The sequence below is a fragment of the Papaver somniferum genome, chromosome 1 (genome assembly GCF_003573695.1).
Source record: "Papaver somniferum cultivar HN1 chromosome 1, ASM357369v1, whole genome shotgun sequence".
Lineage (NCBI taxonomy): Eukaryota > Viridiplantae > Streptophyta > Magnoliopsida > Ranunculales > Papaveraceae > Papaver > Papaver somniferum.
Window position 1 is genome coordinate 68,641,239 of NC_039358.1, and position 23,987 is coordinate 68,665,225.

A 23,987-nucleotide genomic window follows, 5' to 3' on the forward strand; every position below is an offset into this window, starting at 1 on the left:
GGTTTTCACGAACCCAGTAAACGTATACCACAAGTGTGTGTGACAAGCTAAGTTTTCGATCTAACAGTTGAGAAATATTATCTTGAATCTAAATTAGGTTTCCATCTAACGGTGAATAAGGATTGCTTTGTAACTAAGGCAAAACCCTGATTTGAAGACTATATATAGGAGACATCTAGCATTGGGCAAAACTAATCCCCACACGTCTGTGTTCTACTAGTGCGCTCGCTAGAGTCGATTCTCCTTTAACCTTTGGTTTTATTCTTCTAAAACCAAGTTAACGACTTAAAGACTTCATTGGGATTGTGAAGCTAGACTGATACTACTTTTATCGTAGTTGTGTGACCTGATCTTGCATCTTCTATCGTATGAGTACATCTTTGATTGGCTTGAGATCGTGAGAGTTCTCCGATAGACAAGATAAAGAAGTCACAAACATCTTCGTCTCACTGTTTTTGATTCCTTGACAAACCGCCTGTGTATTCAGGAAGGATTGTTGAGAGGTGATTGATTAATCTAGGATGTTCTTTGGGAATATAAGACCGGATTATCAATTGGTTCCTGCTCACCTTGATTTCATATCTTAAGACGGAACAAAACCTAGAGTTTATCTGTGGGAGACATATTTATCCTTTTATAGACTTTTCTGTGTGAGACAGATTTGTTTATTGTTTAAAGCCTGCGATTTTGGGTCGTAGCAACTCTTAGTTGTGCGTAAGATCAGCTAAGGGAATCAAATGCGTAGTATCCTGCTGGGATCAGAGGCGTAGGGAGTGCAACTGTACCTTGGATCGGTGGGAGACTGATTGGGGTTCAACTATAGTCTAGTCTGAAGTTATTTTCTAGTAGGATAGTGTCTGTAGCGGCTTAATACAATGTGCATTCAATCTGGACTAAGTCCCGAGGTTTTTCTGCATTTGCGGTTTCCTCGTTAACAAAATTTCTGGTGTTTGTGTTATTTCAATTTCCACATTATATTGTTTATCTTTATAATTTGAAATAATAAAGGTTGTGCGTTAAGATCATCAATTGGAAATACAACCTTTGGTTGTTGATTGATATTGATTGATCCTTGGACGTTGGTCTTTGGTACCGTCCAAGTTATTCCTTGTATTTGATTAGTACTCATAATTTATGTTTGAGAAAATCAAATAAGGATAGAGATATAAACTCATTTATATACTTTTAATTGATTGAGTCTTGTTGATTCTCTTAAAAGTGTATTCGAGTTTTTCCATATAGATTGCTAAGCGAAATATTGGGTGGTGTTGTTAGACCCCCTCTTTTTCAATTAGTATCAGAGCAGGCAAACACGTTTAAGACCTAACAAGTCTGTGTTTGTGGCAATCTGAGTCTGTGGACAGAATCTCATACGCATACCAAAATGCCTCCTAAAGCTGTCAACTTTGTCAAATGTCTAGGAAATACCTCAAAGGATTACTCCTTAGCTGATTCTTCTGAATCCCGAGGTAAGAAGAATGTCTCATCTTGTGTTAATCATTCTTCCTCCAATGAGACGTTGGACATAATGGCTAAAGATGGTATGGAGCTCACCAGAATTTCAAAAAATTCTACTGTGTCATTTGAACTTCTGAATCATGACCAACTTATCGATGAATTAGAAAAGTCTATTGATCGTGAACAGGTACTCTATAACATTATATGGTCATTCTCCAAGGAAATTGAGAAACTTTTATAAGTTGTATGGTCTGAACTTAAGAATTTTTATAAGATTTTGATTTTGATAGAATCTCATTGAGCATGATAAAAATGGTCCTAGTGGTGAATCGTAAAAGCTACTTGTAGCTCATTCTCTCTTTGTTGAGAGGATGTTTCTGTCGTTAACCTAAGGGCTTCGGCAATCCTACCACTAGGATTCAGTTGAAGCTACATGTTAGAATTGAATTGGTGTACTTACAGAAATTTTGTATAATCTCTTAACTTAGAAGTTTTTATAAGTTGTATGGTTTGAACTTAGAAATTTTGTATAATTTCTGAACTTAAGATTTTTATAAGTTTGTATGGACTGAACTTAATAATTTTTGTAAGTCCGATTTCGATTTTGATAGAATCTCATTGAGCATGATAAAAATGGTCCTAGTGGTGAATCGCAAAAGCTCATTGTAGCTCATTCTCTCTTTGTTGAGGGGATGTTTCTGTCGTTAACCTAAGGGATTCGCTAACCCTACCGCCGGGACTCAGTTGAAGCTACATGTTAGAATTGATGGGGATATGTCAAATTCATGATATACACTTGTTTGGATTATTCATTTGTTGTTAGGAATGTACACTCCGGTTATAATTGAAGTAGTTATATCAGTTTCATGAATGGATTTAGTATAGTTTTAAATGATAGTATTTTTTTGATTAATCTTATGTTGTGTACATATCAAATTCTCATAGGTACATGTTAGAGTTATAGTAGATATCATATCAAAAAATGCTGCTGACATGTATTGATGTAGTGTACATATACTCTCTGAATTTTAACATAGATATTGTCTTTAGGGTGTGTCATCTACGGTTGATAAGGGATGGATGCAATGTCCTTGTAAGTATGCTCAGTACATAGAAGGTGTTAGGTCATTTATAGAGTTTGTTAATAGAAATGGTGGCAGAAATACCTTATTCTCATGCCCTTGTAGTAGATGTAAGAATAGTAAAGGATTGGGGCCACTTGGTGAAATTTCATTGCATTTGCTTGTATGGTATTCTTTCTACATACACGACATGGCGTTTTCATGGGGAAAAGTTAGAAGTAGCTGAGAATGTAGAAAATGTTAATGTAGGAGATGTAGCTGTTGATCCTGCTATAGGTGAGGGTGAAAATTTAGGAGATGTTGTTGAGGATGATGGTGCTGCTGTAGTAGATGACAATATTAGAATAAATAGTGGGGTTCATAATGATGCTGGAACTAGGAAAAGGAAGAAAAATGAATCTGTCTATGAGCGTGCAAAAGAACCGTTGTATCCGTCGTGTCCTATAGGAGTGACATCATTGTATGCTTCAATAAAGTTGAATCACATAAAGAAACAATATGGGTTTTCTGATAATGGTATGACTGCAATCTTAGAGTTGATGAAGGAGTTGCTTCCCGAAGAGAATACACTGCCATCTAAGTACCCAGAAGTGAAAAAGATGATCCAAGATCTAGGAATGGATTATATAACATATGATTCCTGTGTAAATGGCTGTGTTTTGTATTGGAAGGATCATGCATCGCTGGTGAAGTGTCATGTTTGTCAAGAATCTAAGTATAAGAAGGTTTTTAATGATGAGAGGAAGCTTACTACTGTAGCTCAGAAGACGATTAGACATTTTTCGTTGATTACAAGGCTGAAAAGGTTTTACAGCGAACCATGGATCGCGGAGGAAATGACTTGGCATTCTAGAGAAAAGTCGGATATAAACGTCATGCGTCATCCCGTCGATTCTTCAGCTTGGCGATGTGCAGATAGTTTTTCGCCAGAGTTTGCCAAGGAACAAGGAATGTTACACTTGGGATATCAACTGACCGTTTCAATCCGAATGGGTATTTCGGTCTTGCACACAGTTGTTGGCCAGTGATTATTTGTATTTATAATTTTCCTCCTTCGTTGTGTATGAAGCGGGAATTCACTTTGTTATGGTTGCTGATATCAGGCCCAAAAGCACCCCGTAAAAACTTTGATGTTTATTTAGAAATACTGGTAGATGAGTTGAAGAAGTTATGGGATAGCGTACTAGCATTTGATGCTTTCAGCAAAACTGAATTTTTGATGAGAGCTCGGTTGTTGTGGGCTATTCACGATTTTCCAGCGTTAGGGACTTTAGCGGGATGTGTAACTCATGGATATTGTGCTTGTCCTACTTGTGGAGAAGGCACTGTTGCGGATTATCTGCCATTTACTAAGAAGATCTGCTACAGGGGACACCGAAGATGGCTACCATCGAAGCATAAGTATCGTGATGATAGGACAAATTTCGATGGACGTGTGGAGCATGGTACAGCTCCATGTCCACTAAAAGGGATGCAGATACAAGAGATTGTAGGTAATCTCAGTTCCAAGAAGGGCAGAGAAAGCAACCATCACAAGCAAGTCTCAAACGTAAAAGGAAAGCTGATACCATCAAGGTTAATCCTCTGTCCTGTCTTCATTTGATTAACTAGAATGAGCTATGTTGTTTGGTTAGCTTAAACTTTGTCTAAATTGATTGATTCTAGGGGATGCTATATAGGTACCGAGTTTTTCTATTACAGTGATGAGCATGTTAAGATATTTGAACCTATATTGAATCATTTGTGCAATATTGAAATCGTTTGAAATTCAGTAACTTGACCTTTGTTCTTATGTTATCTATTTTCAGGAACTTGAAGATGACACCGATGTTGAAGATGAGGTTAATGACCATTCTATGTTCACCCGAAGATCTATTCTCTTTGATTTTCCCATTGGGGTTCAAATGCGATTCACCATATTATAGATGTCATGCACATAGAGAAGAATATAATGGAGCATCTTCTGAATACTATGATGGGAAACAACAAGTCAAAAGATAGTCCTGCTGCACGTCAAGATATGGGGATAAGAAAGAAGTTATGGTTGAAAGAGGATGCTGAGACTGGAAGAACAACAATGGAAAAATGATCATTTGAGATGACGAAGAAGGAGAAAATTGACTTTTGTACAGTTTTGAAGAATCTAAGGGTACCTTCCGGTTTCTCTTCAAATCTTCGCAACTGTGTTAGTGTTAATCCTCCGGAGCTAAGGAATTTCAAATCTCATGATTACCATGTAGTAATGCATCATTTGTTTCCGCTGCTGGTTCATACTGCAACATCGGTACCTAAAGAGCTACGAGTTTATCTTCTCCGGATCATCATCTTTTTCAACATTCTGTGTGCGAAGGTTGTAAACCGAGAACATCTGCTAAAAGAAAAAGCCAGCCTTGTAGAAGCAATATGTGTTCTGGAGAAACATTTTCCTCCGTCTTTCTTTGTTATCAGTATTCACCTGATGATTCATCTAGCAGATGAAGCTTTAATCTCTGGTCCGGTGAGATTCAGGTGGATGTATCCCTTTGAGAGGTAAAATTTCACAACTGACTTTGTTGTTTAATTAATGTACATAACCTGAGTAATGTCTAGAACTTGAGTAATTGATAATGTTGTTTAATGTATATAGCTTGAGTGTTGTCATGTCCTAACAGACTTTGTTGTTTAATTGCTAATTTTTAGGTTAATGAAGGGTTTCAAAGGGTTGGTGTGCAATAAAAGGTATATTGATGGGTGCATCGCAAGAGGGTATACGCTGTGAGAAGCAAGCTTGTATGGCATGGAGGGCCTGTCAAAGGATGGTGATGGTACTCATAAGCATACTCGCCAGGAATTTTTTGATGATGATGATGAGTTTGCTGATGAGATGCCTTTAAGTAAACCTAGGGATATTATTCTAACGCAGGTGCAGTTTGAACAAGATCGCAAATGGCTTCTCTCTAAGTATGATGGATTAGATGATTGGCAAAGGTACATATTTTAATTTTACACCTTTAAGTACGATGGTTGCAAAGAGTTTTAATTTTACAACTTTGAGCTGTTATATGTCTATCGATATAATTGTTTTGAATATCTTTTAATTGTAGGAAGTATGAATCCTATGTTAATGGTCAGAAAAACTGTCCCTCAAAGAGTTTTCTTTTGTGATTACGCGAAGAGGTAACATATTAGCCTAAATTATGTACCTTGACTTTCTTTCTCTAATCTATGTAATTACAATTCATTTTTAATAATTATCTTGATTTCACACATGTTCTCTTGCAGCTGTCAGAAGCTAATGAAGCAAACTCAACACTTTGGCGACTAGCGCATTGACCTCTCTTCAAGGCGCAGTCGTATAAGAGATACCAAGTGAATGGATTTAGTTTCTGTGTTGAAGATTACGATGGGTTGGTTGTGTCACAAAACAGTGGTGTGTCGATGAAAGCTATTACAAGTTATAGAGCGAAGTCAACGGACACAAATTACAAGGAAACAGAAATGACCTATTATGGAGTCATTAGGAAGATTATCAAGCTGAATTTTATGGAATTTGAAGAAACTGTATTTTATTGTGATTGGGTGAAGGTTGAAGATAAGACTAATGGGTGCAAGGTTGATGCAAATACAAATTTGATAAAGGTTAACTTGTCCAAGATGAAAAGCATTGATGGAATTATGGATGAGCCATTTATTCTTGCATCTGAAGCGACACAAGTTTTCTACTCAAAGGATCTGTCTGAAAAAGGGTGGTCTTTGGTGTTGCATTCATCGCAAGGATTGACTTCCTCTATAGATAGTATTGAAATTCCTAGTATTTATCAGTCAACTCTTACTGACAATGAGAGTTTAGAGAAGCTTATATGTGTCGATTCTGTGGTTTAAAGCAGTGTGATTAGGGATCTTTTTCTGACATGTGACAATGATAGTTTAGACTTGCTTGTTTATGTTCTTTTTCAAATAAATTTTGTTTTATAACTTACGGATTATCTTATATGTTCTGTTTGTTCTCTTTTCTCCTGATTTATGTGTTATTACTTGCGCATTCTTTATAGCTTCTGCTTGATATGTCTAACTTCTTTCTCACATAGAACTTGGTTGTTATTTTGCAGGTTATTATTGCATTGACTAGCCTAATTTCATGAATCTTAATGCTCCGTGGGAATTGAACTTGACTAGCGCGAGGCGTTAGGTTATTCTTTTGGTAGAATTCATACTTGCATCGTTTTACATGTATGTGTGATGAAATCAGGAAATTACGGGATATTCTTTCGACTAGGTATCTTAGGTCTTTTGATAATGAGAGATTAAATATCAATTCTAGTTATTAATCCAAGAACGTGTTAGTGAATGGAAACGAAGTCATTGACCAATACTTTCACATATTTGATTTATGTGTTTACTTTTTATTTGCTTTGCTTTTATTTCAATTTACTTTACATAATCAGAAAATCCCCCCATTGTTTTATATAGGAAACCAAAACAGATTGACAACCTAGACCTCTCTGTGGGAACGATCCTTTCTTGCCCTTGCTATATTATATATTTTGAGTAGTGAGAAAGTAATTTATTTTTGACGCATACGACAGCGATAAACTATTACTTATCTCCTAACTCAATACTAGCATTTGATTGAATCAACAAATTAATTCAGTTTGCCACCTAAACAATCTATCAATCAATCATAAGTATCTAATTAGTATAAACAATCAATAATCATGTGAAGAACTTCAAAATAGATTTATATAATAACTCAAATCATGTCTAGAACTTAGAATTCATCCTCAATCACTAAGAAGTTTAGCTACTCATGGAATTAACAAAACCCATGAGTTTCATTGATAAAATAGAAAAGAAATAGTTACGGTGATGAATCGCTCCAAAACCCTAGCTTTTCTTCTCTTGAGTTCTCCTCTCCAATGACTTGATTAAAAGATTAAAAGATATTCCAAAAATATTAGATGAGCCTCTTATATAGTATCCAAGTTGTAGCTACGCCCGTGCTTAGAATCTCGGACGAAAACGGTTGCCAAAAGTCTCAAGTTCCCTAAAACTAGTCACTTCCCAAAGTCTGGCCGTGTGACAACTCTCAAATTCTGCATATTGGGCTTGCACGAAACTGGAAAGTCCAGCCCATTTGAATTACTCACCTGTCATTACCCTGTCAGTCATCCAAAACTGACAGTAGAGTCCTATTATATGTCACGGCAAAATTTCTCTTGTTTTCCCCTGAGTTTGCATCCGGGTGTAAAACCCCACCGTAACATTCCCTGTGTTTGAGTACGGTTGGAAGTCCTTACCGTAGCCTCAACTGATTTCCTTAGGTTTCCCTGAAGCTGTATATGGTTGGAAGATACGACCGTACGTCCCCCTTAGTTCTAATACGGTTGGAAGTACTATCCGACACCTTCCCTGAGTTATAATACGGCTGAGTTTTTCAATCCGTAAGTCTCCCTGTTGTTTAAAAACTCAGTCGGCATTAACACACTCATACTCGGATTCATATTCTGCCATATATCTTCCACCATCAACAACGCCACCGCAAACCCATTTCTCGGTTCCATCTTCATCATGTAGTCAAAACTCTCACCATCATTGTCTTTATTCATCACTGATGATCTCTAACTCCACGGACTCCTAGTCACAGCCAAACCCATTAACGATGGCAGCAATCTTCCATGCATAGATCAACGAGCATCGTCATCTCTGGCTTCACTGTCTTCATCCATTATCGTGACCAACCCATGCTTCTATCAGGTTTTCAACTGTCAGTCTTCAGTCTTCATTCTTCTCTGAACTCGATCTCGACCTACATCAGCATCATCTTGATACGCTTCCAAAAATTCATCATCACAGCCCATCAACACAGCGTCATCGCAGCTCAATTCGATAATCAACAGCACCATCTCTTCCATCATTCATTCTCATCCATCACCACTGACTCGAGCTCTCACAGCTAACCAAGATTCGAACTCAGCACCCCATCTGGCATCATACAGTTGACGCAGCACCATGCTCGAACCCTGCTCCGGCTTCTCATGTACAGACTCTTGTCTCGTACTCTTCTTTATCTCCATTTCCAATGCGAGCTCTGCAAACTGAACCCAGTTGCTATATTCGGCCTTTCACCTTCACTACTAATCAATGATCATTAACAGTGGCAGCAGGGTACCTTCTCATTTTGTTATTAACTCCTCCATCGACAGCAATGCAGCTAAACTGAGGAGGAAGAATAACTCCCTGAAAACTTCGCCTGGTGACATTGCAATCAACTGTCAGTCTTGCAAGACTGACAGTTCAGCTCCCGTTCCGTGGCTGCCTTGAGTAAAAGTCGCGCCTGCCTTTAACACTTCTGTGCGTGCACAATTTCGCCACTTTGCCTTGCTTCAAACACCCATAAAATCTTCATACGACTTCGGAATGATTCCATTCTTTCGCCATTGGCTTCGTCTTTTCGTCCTCTTCACGATGATATCAAGAACTCCTCGATTTGGATGAGTTCCACTTGGTCTTTGGTCCTTCTCCGCTTGTAGCTAACTTCTTTTATTGCACAATTAAGTGCCAATTCACTTCTTTTGGATGATTCACCTAGCAAAACATAAATAAAACAAAACAAGAGTAATATATACAATAATTCGCAAGAATATATAGCAATTACTAGCATGGATTCAACACTAAATATATGCAAAATATGCAGTTAACAACATGTGAGAACCATAAAAGTGCGTCTTTTGAGTGTAATTTCATAAAACCCTTTTGGTGAGGCAGAAGTCAAGGCGAAATGCTTATTGGTCGCTCTCAAACCTGAAATCTTTCATTATGGCATAGGTTGACCGGTCACACTTTCTTCGATTAATCGCACTTTATATTTTAATTTTCTCTTGTAATTCTGACTTCTTGACACTAGATTGAGAACCTTTATGTTCTCCTAGCTCTTTGGATGTTTGTGATGCTGGAACATTTTGAAATTGGAGTAGGTTTTGTGGGTATATCTCTCGTAAACCCTCACGAGACTATAAATCGTCCACTAGGGACACCTAGGGTTTAAAGGCTTGTTATACATGCTAAGTTTAACCGTATTCTCGACGAAATAGAGTTGTATGGATTTAGTTTAGTTTGCTCGAGGACTAACAAAGCCTAAAAGGCTGTTTGGATACGTTCCGAGAAGCTACTTCTCAACTTATTTAAGTCAATAAGTCAAGAGTCAGGTTGGATTGAGAAATAAAATCGACTTATAGAAGTAACTTAAAAGTCATGAAGTAACTCCTGAGAGAAGCAAAATATTTTGGCTTCTCATTTCTAAAAGAAGCAACTTCTGACGGGACCCGCGAACTAGTCCTCTTCTCTATCATTTCATCTTTCTACTTTTCTCTCCTGTGACATCAAACCCTCAAAGTAGAAAATTCAACTCGCTTACGAATCATAAAAAATCGTTTTTTGTTCTTGTTAATCTCTGTATTGTGTCACCTGGATTCCAATATCATTATTAGTTTTTGAAAAATTGGATTCGGATTTGAAACCCTAACCTAGAGATAAGTTGATGTTAATGGGTTTGGATTCAGTGATTGAGATGAATTGATATGTATTTTTGGAAATTCAAGGTTACAATGATATTGGAGAAACGAGTTTGGTTTGATTTTATGATTAACAACAAGGAATAAGTACAAGACACTGATTCACAGAAGAAATAGTGGAGAATTGGAGTTGTTTTCCATCAAATTCAGTGGATGGAGGAAGACTATAGGGGTTGTTTGTACTAGCTATGTTGCAGAGAAGCAACATCAATGGATTGATTGAGAATGAATGATGTTGTGAAACTAGATGAATGTGTAGGAAACCTACAGGGATGGATTTGGATTTATTGTTGGCAAGATTTTTCAAAATCGATATATGTGGATAAATTTTTTATCGTCAAAAATAATATGGATTTGAAGTTCACTTTTTCCTGATCTTCATGAACTGTAGAGAACATTTCAACGCATGATTATCAGTATTAATGATAAATTCTCGATAAACCAAATAGGTATGCCACTGTTTAAGAGCTTGTACAAGTGCAAACAATTCCAATTCATAAGTAGACCTTTTTTTGTGTGTCTCAGATCTCTTTTGACAAACTAACTTAATTGCTTAATAACTTAGTAATGGGTTTGCCAAACAAGCTTCTTTTAGATCTGACCCTCCAAAAGTAACTTCTGTCAGAAGCATAAGCAAAATTGCTTCTGCTTCTGGTATCCAAACATGCTATAAGTGTGAGGGAATTTGATAGGTTTAGAATACACCTTGATTTAATATCTGTTGGTTATGCTTTCTTTACTATCTTTCTTATAAATTATGTATTTTACGTGTGTTTTGAGTTTTGTAGGTACTTTGGAGTCATGCGGAAGAAAAGAAGAAGAAATCATTCAATTTGAGGCGAAAGGGCAAAAAGGTCATCTCACTGCTAAATACTATTGGGAGGCGACTTAAGGTTAAGGGTAAACTCCATTTTGGAGAATATTAAACACAGACCAGTTACGGTTAAGGGGCAACCCATTTTAGTGTTAAAAACACCCGGTTTTTAGAACTATAATTTTGGGCATACCAAAATCTTCCAAGGCATACTGAATGAAGACAAAAAAGGTTGTGAAATAGCAAAATCAGATAACCCCTTAACCCATTTTTTTAATGGCAAATCTGCCCTTTACGTATTAGTGTTAATAATCTTGATTAGTGATTAAATATTTTGTTTAGTGATTAAAATAATTTTCAAAATTATAAGAGTTGTTTAGATGAAAAATTTGAGGAAAAAAAAATCAAAGTTTTGGTTTGGTTAAGAAGGAGAGAAAGAGAAGGAGAATACATATCAACTACAACAATGATCCAGAAATGGCTGATTTCTTAGATTATGAGAATGATTTTACACCCACTCAAACTCAAGCTCAAACTCAAAAACAAACTCAAGATGATGATTTTTATGAGCCAAATCCTGATGATGAAGACGTTGATGAGGAACCCAATGCTTCTAATACACAGGTACACTTATATCCTATACTTAATCTCACTTCTATAGCTCTCAATTATCAAAAGTTAGGTTTTTTGAATCATGGTTCAGCGAAACAGGTTGAGGTTCGGCTCACATCTATGAGCCGAATATACCAATTGATGAATGGTTCGGCTTACTAAATCTGTTTACTGCATGCGCCGAACCTATAATTTCCAATTCCAACCCTTTTGCTAAACACTAGTTCGGCTTATATGAAAGTTTCATAGTAAGCCGAACAACATCCTAAATAGCCCGGAATAGAATCATTACTAATTCGGCTTATATATCCAAAATCTTATGTGCCGAACATAATTTTTTAATTTATGGGTTGAAATATTGTTACTGGTTCGGCACATATGGAGAATATCGTATCAGCCGAAACCTCTTATGTTCAAGGTTCGCACATAATATGATTATCGTCTGAGTCGAACATGAATTTGTTAATTTTTGGGTTAAAATATTGTTCGTGGTTCGACACATATTGAGGATATCGTATAAGCCGAAACTTGTAAATGTTTATAGTTCGGCACATAATGTGATTATCAAATGCGCCGAACCTTGTTATTATATTCCCTTTCTAGTGTTTAACCTTGTGATATTCTTTGTAGATCGTGCTTGGACCCATGGAAAATCAACCTGATCCAGTAGACATAATTCACTAGGATACCAAGGATCACTTCCAAACCTTGAAACTTTAAAAAACCAGAATTACTTTGCTAGGTTCGGCTTGTAGTATATTTCTGAAGAAAGCCGAACCTTTCATGATTCATGAACACAAGAATTATTATATCATTCCAAATAGACTTTTCAAATTCATAGAAATTGTGGATTACATCCCTGCTACATAGTAGGCTTGCAATTAATTTCTAATATCCTAAACGGGTAATGAGAAACCTTCTAAGAATGTGGTAGTGATCTTTGTATTTGAAATTCTTTCCCTTCCATCGTCGCCATTCCTCTAGAGCTCGAACTTCAATCTCAGAGTTTGTTTCACCTTTGAGTCGATATCGACTCACAATCCGAACTAAAGCTATGAAGTCTGTGACTTTTTTCTTAATACTTATAATTCGGCAAAACAAGGACGCACTATCCCGGTTGTGAGGATTACCTGTTTCCGTGCTGAAGGCTTCATGAATTCTAACCAAGTAGTACATACTCATCAGACCATTTACTCGTCGTTCTTCACCCTTCTTTGGATAGTATGCTACATAATTAGTGCAAAGAGATAAATCTTCTTCTAGAGTAAACTTAGGAGCTTGGGGTGCCATTTGTTGAGCATATGTGGTTAAGAATATGAAAAAACATGTAGGTATATATAGAATATAGTTTTACAACGGCTATATCTTCAAAAAAAGAGTCGTTCCTAGATTTTCGTGAAAAAAAGTACAGGTTCGGCTTATAGAAATTTTAGAACATAAGCCGAACCTATATAAGTAACGGCTATTTTTTAAAAAAATTTGAAAATTTTTACAGATTCGGCTCACCATATTGGTGAGATTTAAGCCGAACTATATACTGGATTACACCAATAATGATTTTTAAGGCTCGGCTTATAACTCAAATTATAGAAAAAGCCGAACCTGAAGGACAAATGATTCGGCGTGTAACTAACATTAGAGGATAAGCCGAACTCTATACATTCGGTGCATAACTGTTAAGCTATTCATTAAAACATGAAATTGAAGGTGTCCATAACCCAATCCCAGCACCATTAAAAACAAAGTTGAGCACCTAAAAGCAAAGGTGTTTGCAACACCATAAAAGTGTACTTAAAACTTAAGAAAAACATTAAAAGGAAGTTGGAAACATAAAAGGGAATTAACCACGACCCCTCTTCTTAGTGGTAGGCCTTTGTTCGGGTTCCTCGGGTCCTTGTCCTTTGTTGATGATTGCATCCCACTTGTTGATGAGGTATTTTTGTTCTTCCACGGTCATTGGTGTTTTGCAACCAAGTTTGGCCTTCATTTTGTTCAACATCTCCCTACCCGCGGCATTGGTCCTGACACAAGTAAGAAAGTTATAAGACTAATTCGGCGCAAGTATGAATCATGTCTTGAAATTTTTATTAGCTTACACAGAGAGTGGATCGGCTCATACCACAAAACAATTATAAGCCGATCCTATATATTCGTCTCACAACCGATACCATCGAATAAGCCGAATCCATGATTATGAACTCAAACATGTATTCGGCGCAACATGATATCATATAAATAAGCCGATCCTATACACTTGTAAAATTTATGAAATTTTAACAATGATATTCGGCGCAACCCTAATACTATCGAATAAGTCGAATCTAGACTTATGAATTGAAACATTTATTCGGCGCAAAACTAATACAACCATACAAGCCGATCCTAAGCACATGCAAAAATTCTGAAATTCAAACAACATTTATTCGGCACAAAACTAATACAACCATACAAGCCGATCCTAAGCACATGCAAAAATTCTGAAATTCAAACAACATTTATTCGGCACAAAACTAATACTACCATACAAGCCGATCCTACGCACATGCAAAATTTCTGAAATTCACAAAACATATTCGGCACAAAACTAACACCATCGAATAAGCCGATTCTAAATATAAGTCTCTGTGTCACTAAGTTCGGCTCAAAACGGATTTCAGATCTACGCCGAGCCGTTCATATGCACTTTCAGGGTTCAGTTCCAAGAACAGCTCGGCGCACATCTAACATTTGTTTTACGCCGAACCATACCCTGTAACCGCCGCAGAACACATGATTTTGACGAATTAAATCGACCAAAACAATCAAAAACATCAAATATGAGATGGGTTTGTAGAACTAACCTTCTTATTCTCATTTCCGGAGTTGGTTCTTCTTCAATCTCTTCTTCCGGTTGATTTTGTGGTTGATTTTGAGTTTGTTCTTCACTCTCTAAATCTTCTTCTTAATCAATAGGTTGTTCAATCGATCGATTTGAACGAGATACTGCCTTACGACGACCCATTATATAGATGAGTTTAATCGTCGATTAAAGTTTCACGAATTGAAAATTAAATTTCCGCGATGAAAAAAAAAAAGAAAGGGAAGGGTGAATGAGTTCGGATGTGGAGAGGAAGAAGAAGAAGGTGAATGAAACTGATTTTAGGTGTAGTTGATTATAGGTTTTGTATTAGGGTTAGGGATAGATTAGTAGTAATTTAAAGGATTTAAGGACATATAGGTAATTGAACCACCCCATAGGGTACCCCTTATAAGGTCACCCAAGTTAGGACTAGTGCTTTGTATGCCTAAGAAGATTTTGGTATGCCCAAAATCAGGGTTCGGTTTTTAAGCTAGCTGGCACCTATGTATTAAGCTAGCTGGGGATGTCACTAGGCGGCCCATAATTGTACCCAGCTCCAGACCGAATTCTTATGAAAACTTATGAAAATAGGAAGAAAATCCTCTAAATAGGGGTCTCTCGTTTCAGTTTTTGGGGCTGGAGTCTTTGGTTTTCAGTTTTAGGGTTTTCGATCCCAGTTAAATTATGATTTCAAGCTCGTTCCTTGTCTTGGTTTAGTTAGGTTTACGTTTCTCAGGTAAATTCTGATTTCTCATTCCTCTTCGAGTCTTGGTATTGATAACTAGGGTTAGTTTACGATTGAATTCTAATTTCAAACTCATTCCTCTCCGAGTCTTGGTTTTCTTAGTTATCATTGGTGTACGATTCCCAGGTAAATTGTGATTTCGAGATCATTCCTTTTTGAGTCTTGGGTTTCTCAGTTAGCATTGGTTTACGATTCCCTGATGAATTCTGATTTCAAGCTTGTTCCTTTTTGCGTCTTGGGTTCTCAGCTATTCCCGGATGAATTCTGATCTCAAGCTAGTTTTTACGATTCTCTGGTAAATTGTGATTTCAAGCTCATTCCTTTTTGAATCTTGGATTTTGGCTTGGTTTACGTTTCTCTTGTAAATTGTGATTTCAAGCTCATTTCTTTTTGAATCTTGGTTTTCTGAGCTAGCATTGGTTTACGATTCCTAGATGAATTCTGATTTCAAGCTTATTCCTTTTCGAGTCTTAGTTTTTTTAGCTAGCGTTGGTGTACGATTCGCAGGTAAATTCTGATTTCAAGCTCATTCCTTTTTATCGTCATCAATTGCTGCTTATATTATATTAAGTTATGTCAAGGAGCAGGAAACTCCAAAACGGTTGTGGTGATGAAAGTAGTAAACCCATGTCCACCAAAGCACCAAAACTGATGGAGAAGAAAAGAGAATATAGCAAAAAGAAGTACCTTCATCAAGATTTTGTTATGGAAGAAATATTGACCAAGGTTCCAGTTCGGTCACTGCTCCGTTCTGGTGCAGTCTCAAAACACTGGTATAAATCGATTCATATCGATACACGTTTAACTGATTCGCACTTTCTTCAATCGCAGAAAAACCCCAAATTTATCTTCAGTCTTTTAAATAAAACTAATGGTGTGGCTACTGATGACACTTCATTTGAGTGTCGTTTTTTTGAACCGTAATGGAGATATTCTACCGTTTGTGCGCTTAGCTGGTTATCTTAACCTTGATGATTATGGTGAACTGGTTGGTTACTGTAATGGTTTTCCCTGTATGACAGTTGAGGATTGGTATGGAATTTCTTACACGATTTTACAACCAAACAGGGGTGATTTTCTTCACATCTACCATCCACCCATCTCCGGGGAATGTATCTTTCACGCTCACACCATCTGTCACGGATTTGGTTTTGATTCCTTAGCAAAGGAGTACAAGTTGGTAAGTGTTTTCCGTACCTCTCACCAGCAGCTTAACATTGTTGTATTTACATTGGGGACTAAATCATGGAGAAATGTCACTACCACAAGCACACACGTCGCATATCATGGTCATCCTATTACTTGGATTAGAGCGTCTACAAGTAGTGACAGATCTGCCATCTTTTGCAATACTGGTAATGGATGTTTGGTTTGGAAGATAATAACAACTATCGGGGGAGGAGAAGGAGCTAACGGTACCGAAAATAAGAACAGTGATAATCAGATGGAGATGTTACTGTCTTTCAATCTCCACGATGAGAAGTTTAGTTTTATCCAACTCCCATCTAAAAATACAACTGATGAGCAGCGGAACCACTTGCTTGTTGCTTATCCCCGTCTTCTGGAGTTCAAAGGATTTCCATGTATTGCACATTTAGAAAAAACACTGCACAATGGAACAAGTGACTGTAATCATCGACGCCTACATGACCATCACGATAGTAATAATACTATTTGCTGCTGTTGTTGTAAAGTTCATTTGTATTTATTGAAGGATAAAGTCAAGCAAGCCTGGGTTAAGGAGGAGAGTTTTGATGTTCGTGTAGACTCTCCTTGCAAATTGTTGGTGGACTTGCCACCAGACCCCTGCTGTTTTTGCATAGGCAATACTAGCACACCTCCTACTCGCATCTTCAGTTTCTCTGACCAGATTTTACTGTACTGGTTCGATGGGAAACATTTACAAGTTTACAACTTGTGTTCCAAAAAACTTACTGTGGTGATGCCTCAGCATGCTGTAGAGCGTGATTTCTTTGATGGTAAGATGAAAGCACCCTCATACGCTTGTGATGATGGTGATAATATTTATTGCTCCAATATGGATTATCAGCTGCACTGCCAAGGAGAGAACTTTCTTTCTCTGCAATCATTCGTACCTGAAGGAGTAGCAGGAGTTGATGCTGCTGAATTTGAGGAGTTGAATTTGCAGACGGAAGACCCACCATATACAGCATGTGTGTATGTGCACAGAGGTTCAGGAGTGTATTTTTCATTCCTTTGATCATATTTATCTTAATATCTTGTTTTGGTAATCGTGATCAGTTCACCAGATTAATGTAGTAGTTAAGTTTACTACGGGCATGCTTTAAATAAGAGGATCTATTGATGAGCTTATATCAAGTGAAAACATCATAGATTACAAGGAAGAATCATGTGAATTGTATCATATAGCTTTGGTTTCTCTTAGTGTTGTTGTTGTCTGTATGCTGTTTTAGTTGTTTGAGCTAGGCTTTGCATAGGCTGTTGTATGCACTGTTAGGTGCTTTTATTTTCATGTATGCTTTTCTATTTTCTCTGATCAATATATTAAACTTTCTCCTCAAAGATTTTCTTTTTTCGATACAACATTGTAATATTTTGGACTTTTTCTGTTCTGTTCTGTGTATCTTGGTAGCTGATTTCATTTTCCCTGGAAGGGCGATGAAGCCACTTCAAGGAGGCTGGTTGTTGATCATGAACTTCGCCCCAAAATCAGTGTGTAGACGTTTGTCTGCTTTAGCAGTAATCACTTTTGTGTTTTCATTTTCAGAAGCTGGAGAAAAAGGTATACAACTGAACTGAATAGTCTTTTTCTATAGTTTTCATGGCACTTAAATCTAAATTTGCTCAAGTGAGACCTTCTTAGATGAGCTGCAAAGTTAGTTGCAGTGACAGTGATAAGTGTCACTTTCTTTGTGTATTTGCTAAGGTTTACTACTAGTTGGAACCAATTAATATGAATTCGACAAGCAAAGCGTGGATAGCTGCTGTTAGTGTTGGTGTTGTTGAAGCATTGAAAGATGATAGAATTGCGCTCTAAGATCCATCCGTCACACAAAGAATAGACTAAAATCATATGTTTCTTCAAGCAACTTATTCTATGCCAGCTATCATATATTTCTTCAAGCTACTTATTCTATGCCAGCTGCTTTTGTTATTCCCGACCAGACCTGATCTATCATATATTTCTTCAAGCTACTTATTCTATGCCAGCTGCTTCTGTTATTCCCGGCCAGACCAGATTATGAGAGAGATGAAACAGTTGGATGAATCACTTTAGAAAAGTAGCATTTTAGTTGTTGGGGACCAGTTGAAATCTTAAACCCCAATTCTAGCTAAGCATATAACTGGATCTTGATCTTATCTGAGTTATGTGCCCCCAGTTAGTTAACTGGTGCTTGTCTATATACATTTGTTACTGGACATTTGAGTGATCCAAGCTCAGCTCAGGTTCACAACACTGGAAAATTATTGACAAACTGTGGTATACATCCTGGGATGCCTACACCATTACCGATTATAATGGCCGGCCGAGTATTGTCTTGACAAACTGTGGTATTTATCTCCCTCTAATTCTGGATTGCCTGACGATTGTCTCATTTTGTATTGTGAAGCTTCATTTGATGATAATTCTAACAATTTTGGTGTGGGTGCTGTATGTTATGATATGACAGGTAATTATAAAGGATGCAGAATAGTTCATGGCAGTGTGGAAGCACTACATTGGAGTATTAGTAAAGGCTATAGCCACATCTAATGTTATTTCTATTTTGAATAAAAGTGGAGCCCAAATTAGTTGGGCTGCCAGTTCTATTAGATGATTGTTTAGTACTATCAAACAACTTAGCTTTCTTTAAATTCGAGTACATTAGTAGAGATTATAATTCTAAGGCTCATTCTGCAGCTAAATAAAACAGAAGGCTGAATGTAACTGGTTCATGGGAAGTTGATCAACCTCGCTTCTTGAATCATATCTTGTAATCCTTTTCTTATTTTAATGTTATCTTTTTTTTCTTAGCAAAAAAGTAAATAAATATGACATTTGAAGATGTTATGCATGTGATAGATTACCTGCAGACAACATAATACTCTGTTTTGACGCTTCAACGTTGCCCTCCCCATACTAATCAACAAAATTCAATCAGCAAGTGTTTCTGCTGGTGTGCTCACTTCCATTGGAATGAGACATACCTAACAAGTCTCATGAACATTATGTTACAATACCAGTTTAATGTCTCAGTGCAAAACCGCTTATCATCAATGTTCTAAGGAAAAGTGGTGTGTATGTATGTGGGTCAAAGAGCGGCCTAGATCGTCCGAAAATTTGGACGTTAGAGATTATACCACGGCCCAACCATATTAAATTTTGTAGAAATTAACGTTTACTCCCACATTATCTGGGCTTTGGACGCTCTAGTCCACGCCTTCCAAGCCCGGTACTCGTTAATCCAAATTCCCCCCGCACAGACAATTTAGTCCAAAACTAGACGAGTTAGTCCAAATTTTTCCCGTTCCAGAAAATCAGCCTTTTTCTTATTACCCTAAATACCATGTTCACTTTGATGCATACAGATTAAGAGAGAGAGAGAGAGTTTAGAAATTTTACATCTGAGATCTTTGGCGATTGATGTAGGTGATTTGGAATTTTGTTCTTCATGATTTTTCGTTTTAGAGAGAAAGATTCCGAGTTCTTCATCTGATTTTCTTCTGATATGGCTACTAATTCACTAATCTTCATCACTTAATTCGAGTTTTTCAAACATCATCAACTACTCGGTAGACAGATCCGGTAAGTTCTCTTATTATTTTGACTTCTTTGGATTTCTTTTGCGAAATTCTGCGGCTATTTGTTCACTTTAAGCTAATTAATCAAGAGATATGAATAGTTGTATCTAAGAAAATTTGGATTGAGACTTCTCTGGTTCGTTTATGGATGGCAACGACTTTCAATGCGAAGATCAATAGGAGAAAACTTGATAAACTTAATTTAGTGAAAATCTGGTGAAATTCAGATGAATCTTCTATTTTCGTTGCTCAATTTCTGTAAACATTAATGTTTGTTTCGTTGATTTGAATTTGCTTAATTTACTGTATGGATTCTGAATTTACAAACCAATGCACAAGAAGGTACACTACAACATTAGAAATTCGTTGCACCCATATACACTTTTCATTTCCTTCATTATGGGTAGAAAGCTAAATTAGTAGTTCATAATATGCACCTTTTAGATGTATTTTCCAATTTGAATTATGTATTTATGATTCTTAAGCATCAAATCTTATTGACATGAACCCACTAAACCACATTTACATTCGGTTTTCAAGCAAGGGACTGAATTGGGATACCAGAAGTCTTTCTTCTCAATGATGGCTAGACACTAGTTTCACTAGCTGGTGTCCTTGCGAACCTGGACATGGAGATGGATCCTCAAAGCTATCAGATAGTGACCAAGTTAGTGCCAATCATGAACATGGTCTCCTCATTATACTATTTTAATTTTGTTGATCCGGTTGATTGGAAATAAAGAGATCTTTTATGCGTGAATACTGAAAAAAAGGTTCTCATGATTACTATACTATTCTAATTTTGTTAACATTTTGTATTAGTTACTGTAAGATTTTGAAAGCAGAACACTCTCCTCTTAAAGCAAGAACTAAGAATTTGAAATAGATGACGTAACTAATCACCTTTTTTTGTGTTTTGTTTGCAGCTCGTACTTGCCATAACTTTTTGCCCCTTCAACATTATATATAGTTCTGGTTGTTTCTTCTTTATTAGTGTTGTATTTGTGATCCTTTCTCCAAGGTACTAATCCATTAAAACAAAAATTGCAGACTTAACCGATAGCTGAGATTATTTTATAATTTTTAATTTTTTCAATTGACTTTTTCTTGGCACACCAACTTACTAATCTTTGCTGCGTGATAAAATTTTTGTTTTCCAATGTCGCATTCCCTCCACAAACTAACTAGTGTATATCAATCACATATCAGGTCCAGGACTTTAGCAGTCTTGAGTTATATATACTTTGCTACTATGCCTTGGGGAGAGTTCACCCAAAGATGGAACAATTATCGCCATAGTGCCATATACAGTTCTTTTTATTTCATTGTAGCAGTTCTCCCATACTGGTCTCAGTTGCTTCAGGTATTACCAAAATCTCATCTTATTTGTTAATTTTTTTCGGCATATATTCAAGTCTATTATTTAATAGAAATTTAGGAAGATAACACATTTAAAATGGCATTTGGCTGGTACTAAAATGATTTCGTTTTCCTTCCACTGCTATGTTAAAATCATATATGTTTTGCTGTTAAAAATGGGATGTAACAGAAGGTATATATATGTTGATGCTTAATGTGTAAATAATTGTACACATGTTGATCTTTGATGTGTACATAATTTTACACCTGCTGATCGTTAATATGCGCATAATTGCACGCCTATTGATCGTTTATGTGCACACAATTTTATACCACACTTAATGTTTCCTACGTGGTAATTGTTTGCATTATCATCGTGAGTTTGAGACTGTGTTGCTAGTCTTAAATTAATGCACACTTGTTGATTCTTCATGTGTACATAGTTGTACACCTGTTGATTGTTATTGTGTATACAATTGTGCACATGATGATTATGAATGATACATAACTGTATTGTAACCTGGTGCACCTTTGACATCAATTCTTTTTTTTTTTCATCTAATTTAGGGAATCACAAACTCAAAATGGTAGAGAGTCCAAGCCTATCACAAGGTTTCCGAGGTTGATGGTTCAAATCCATCTGAGTTTCTTTGTTATGTTTATATAATATGGGTAGGTGTGTACATACTAGTGCACCTGTGTAAACCTCATGAAATAGATTTGTTTGTAGGTGAATATGGTTGATTTGTTCCATGTTTTTTCTGGGTGTATATATATGTGCACTTGTGTATTTTCCATGAAAAATAAGTTGGCTTATGGGTATGAATGTTGATTTTATGCATGTTTTGTAGGGGTGTACATATTGGTGCACCTGTGTAATTCCCATGAAAAAGCAGGTTTACATGTGTTTATGAATAATCGATTTTATGCATGTTTGGAGGGGTGTACATATTGATGCACTAGTGTATTTTTACATGAAAAAGTAAATTTGTGTGTGATTATGAATAAACGGTTTCATGCATGTTTTGCAGGGGTGATACATATAGGTGCAACAATGTAATTCCCATGAAAAAGTGGGTTAGAGAGTGGATATGAATGACCATTTCATGCATGTACATATTGATGCACCATCGTATTTTTCCATGAAAAAGTAAATTTCTGTGTGATTATAAATAAACGGTTTCATGCATGTTTTGCAGGGTGGACATATTGGTGCATCAATGTAATTCCCATGAAAAAAGAAGGTTAGGTGTGGTTGAATGATCGATTTTATGCATGTTTTGCAGGGGGTGTACATATTGATGCACCAGTGTATTTCCTATGAAAAGGTAAGTTTGTGTGTGGTTATGAACAAACGGCTCCGGACATGTTTTGCAGGGGTGTACATATTGGTGCACCAGTGTAATTTTCATGAAAAAGTAGGCTCGAGAGTCGATATGAACAATCAATTTCATGTATGTTTTATAGGTGTGTACAAAGTGGTGCATATGTGAAAAACTTACGAAAATTTCGGGCGTGTGCATTTTTTTTTACACGCCATATAATGACGCGAAAATTAACTTTTTTTTTTAAAGTGAAAATTATATAGTCATATGGGTACTCTTTTTGTATCTATCGGAAAAAGCTTTCCGAATATATAAAATTCGTGAATTTTGGACGAGCGGTTCGAAAGATAAATCGTTTTTTTTTATATTATTTAAAATTGGTGACATCATCATAACTCAGCGGTTCGAAAGATAAATCGTTTTTTTTTTATATTATTTAAAATTGGTGACATCATCATAACTCACTATGGACTTAATTGTAATAATAAGGATTATTAGTGTACTTTTCATATTTCAAATAAATAATGGACCAGTTTGTACCTAGTTGAATGGGTGTGGACTAACTAGTATATTTAAATGTGATTTTGGACTAAACCGTACTTTTCCCATTAAATTTTAGACTAGCCACTTAAGTTTTATCTTAATCATGCCCGGGAAAACTCTAAATCAGGTCTCCAATCCCGATTCTATACCGATTACCGACTCCAAATTTAAAAAATCATCAACGGCCATTTTTTGATTCCATGGTGACACTATAACAAAGCTTGGGACAATTCCTTGGGCACATGTATGTTTGTAAAACACCTTTTTTTCCAAGTTTAACAAAGTGGAAAATGCTAATTAACATGATAATATCAATTTATACTTCCCTCTATTGCTGCAAGTTTCTCTTCTTTTTGTTGTCATAAGGATCTGCTTACACAGATCAGTTTTTATAGTTTCCCTGATGTAAGTTGCTTCATTCTGCACCACCTCACACCGGTGATGACAATCTACCATCACATCTTGATGAAAATGATGTGATAAGAGATACATCAATCAGATTGCTAACCAAGTGAAAATCGGATGCCAAGCACCGCATCTGGATATGAATGTGGAGACATATAATAAACTTCGGGGTTGCCTTTTGATGAGTGCTAAAAAGTGCATATTTCTATATATTTTTCTTGGCATTTAACTCATTTTTTGTGCATTAATTCTACATTTTATCCCATATTCTGTATTTTCGTTGTTTTCAAGAATAAATATTTTTATTAATTAATTTTTCATTTTTAGGTTGTAAATAAAGTTTGGATGAATTGCGGAGCGAAAAGAGCAGAAAAGTAGTGAAAAGTCGGGAGGAATTACGCAAGGAAGCCGCGAGGAATGTTGTGCACAAGACCAAAAGGCTAGAAATGGGCTTAACTAGGAAGAATTGTTCTTAAAGAAGATATGGGCTT

General features: G+C 36.5%; 2 protein-coding genes across 4 annotated transcripts; both read left to right on the plus strand.

The window, feature by feature from the left end:
- Positions 1-2,608: 2,608 nt before the first annotated feature.
- On the plus strand, positions 2,609-4,541 carry LOC113329072. The gene is made up of 3 exons (XM_026576067.1): positions 2,609-3,533; positions 3,644-4,115; positions 4,349-4,541. The coding sequence occupies exons 1-3, from the start codon at positions 2,609-2,611 to the stop codon at positions 4,539-4,541; spliced, it is 1,590 nt and encodes a 529-aa protein (XP_026431852.1).
- A 10,384-nt stretch (positions 4,542-14,925) lies between these two features.
- LOC113290116 lies at positions 14,926-19,077 on the plus strand. Of its 3 annotated transcripts, none has more exons than XR_003331407.1 (3): positions 14,926-15,873; positions 16,123-18,634; positions 18,754-19,076. XR_003331407.1 is itself a non-coding variant. In XM_026539659.1 (2 exons), the coding sequence occupies exons 1-2, from the start codon at positions 15,674-15,676 to the stop codon at positions 17,319-17,321; spliced, it is 1,353 nt and encodes a 450-aa protein (XP_026395444.1). In that variant the 5' UTR covers positions 14,929-15,673; the 3' UTR covers positions 17,322-19,077. The 3 variants fall into 3 exon arrangements, 1 of the variants encoding a protein (XP_026395444.1); XR_003331404.1 differs by having other exon boundaries at positions 14,929-15,873; positions 16,169-18,634; XM_026539659.1 differs by having other exon boundaries at positions 14,929-15,873; positions 16,169-19,077.
- Positions 19,078-23,987: the final 4,910 nt, after the last annotated feature.

Excerpts from the sequence above, each read along its gene's own strand:
- LOC113329072 (XM_026576067.1), top strand. The coding sequence starts at position 2,609 with ATGGTGGCAGAAATACCTTATTCTCATGCCCTTGTAGTAGATGTAAGA. Across the intron at positions 3,534-3,643 it reads GACCGTTTCAATCCGAATGG|GCCCAAAAGCACCCCGTAAA; the intron begins GTATTTCGGTCT and ends TGCTGATATCAG. Across the intron at positions 4,116-4,348 it reads GGAAAGCTGATACCATCAAG|GAACTTGAAGATGACACCGA; the intron begins GTTAATCCTCTG and ends ATCTATTTTCAG.
- LOC113290116 (XM_026539659.1), top strand. The coding sequence starts at position 15,674 with ATGTCAAGGAGCAGGAAACTCCAAAACGGTTGTGGTGATGAAAGTAGT. Across the intron at positions 15,874-16,168 it reads GGTGCAGTCTCAAAACACTG|GGGTGATTTTCTTCACATCT; the intron begins GTATAAATCGAT and ends ACAACCAAACAG.